The following is a 1,063-nucleotide window of genomic DNA, read 5'->3' as shown; positions in this document are numbered from 1 at the left end:
TCTCCAAGTCCGCAGTAGCTGCGGAGGCAGCGGTCTACCCTCAGAAAAGCAGGAGTAGCGGAGGGCGGAGACCTGGGAGCAAGGGAGGTGTGGAAGCCGGAGGGAGGGGCAGCCCAGAGGGCGCCGACCAATCGGAGCGCGCTGCGCCAGCGGCCAATCACGGGCCGCGTAGCTTGGCAAATCTGCCCGGCAGTGCGGGCGGGGCTGCCGGGAGTCGGGGTGCCGCCGGTTACTCTTGTGAGTGCCTTTCAGGAAGCCACAGGGCGGGCGGCGTCCGCGCTGAGGACCCGGGAGCGAGTAGCAGGCAGGCCCCGTTTATGCACAGCCCAGTGACATACACAGAAGCATAACTCCGGCTAGAGATGGAGCGCCCGGGGGTGCACATGTGTGCAGACCCCTCGGCATGTCACCATGCTGTGTGGGCACCTGTCGTGTGAGTAGCTCCGGGCGTGGCTGCTCCAGGGACCTTCCTTTTCTATAAGATTTATTTCTAGGGCCCTACCGCCCCTCTCTCCAGAGGGGAACGTAAGAAGTTTAACGGAGCTGGGACTGAGAAGATTAAGGGAGTGGAAGAGAGAAAGGGCCGAAAGGGTGGGGACTGTGGGCGCTGGGGGTAGAGAACCGGTTCTTTGACCCTCTCCCAGCCAGAAAGGCATTTTGGAAAGACTGGCGTGACAAAAGTGGCCCTGAAATGTCTAGAGAGCTGGAACAGTGAGTAAGTGTCACTGGGCTGAACCTGGCCAATTTGTGATCCAAAGGGATGCTAGCAGTTAGAAAGGCAAGGAGGAAACTCAGGATGGGGACCATCTGTTCCCCCAACCCCAGCGGGACAAAGACAGCTTCAGACGTCTGCAATGCTGACTGGATGGCCTCGCTCCCCCCTCACCTCCACAACGTCCCCCTTTCCAATCTGGCAATCCCAGGTATTCTTCTATTCCTACTTGTTCACACTGTGTTGAATTCTGCCATTTTAGTGTTAATGGGTTGGGTTGCTTTTCCATTGTGCTGAGAAAATAATTGTCAGTGACCCCTTTTATTCCAAACCCAAAACTTAACACTGAAG

The 1,063-nt window shown here is 57.3% G+C and overlaps 1 protein-coding gene across 1 annotated transcript in view; it reads left to right on the top strand.

The window, feature by feature from the left end:
• The first annotated feature begins 263 nt into the window (after positions 1-263).
• Plcxd2 (phosphatidylinositol specific phospholipase C X domain containing 2) overlaps positions 264-1,063 on the top strand; it is a 41,259-nt gene continuing 40,459 nt past the window's right edge. Inside the window, exon 1 of the mRNA XM_027936177.2 lies at positions 264-923. Within this exon, the coding sequence (XP_027791978.1) occupies positions 761-923 (163 nt within the window). The 5' untranslated portion in view covers positions 264-760. The remainder of the gene's footprint in view (positions 924-1,063) is intronic.

Source organism: Marmota flaviventris, chromosome 8 (genome assembly GCF_047511675.1).
Source record: "Marmota flaviventris isolate mMarFla1 chromosome 8, mMarFla1.hap1, whole genome shotgun sequence".
NCBI classification, from domain to species: domain Eukaryota; kingdom Metazoa; phylum Chordata; class Mammalia; order Rodentia; family Sciuridae; genus Marmota; species Marmota flaviventris.
This window is presented reverse-complemented; position numbering and strand designations above follow the sequence as displayed.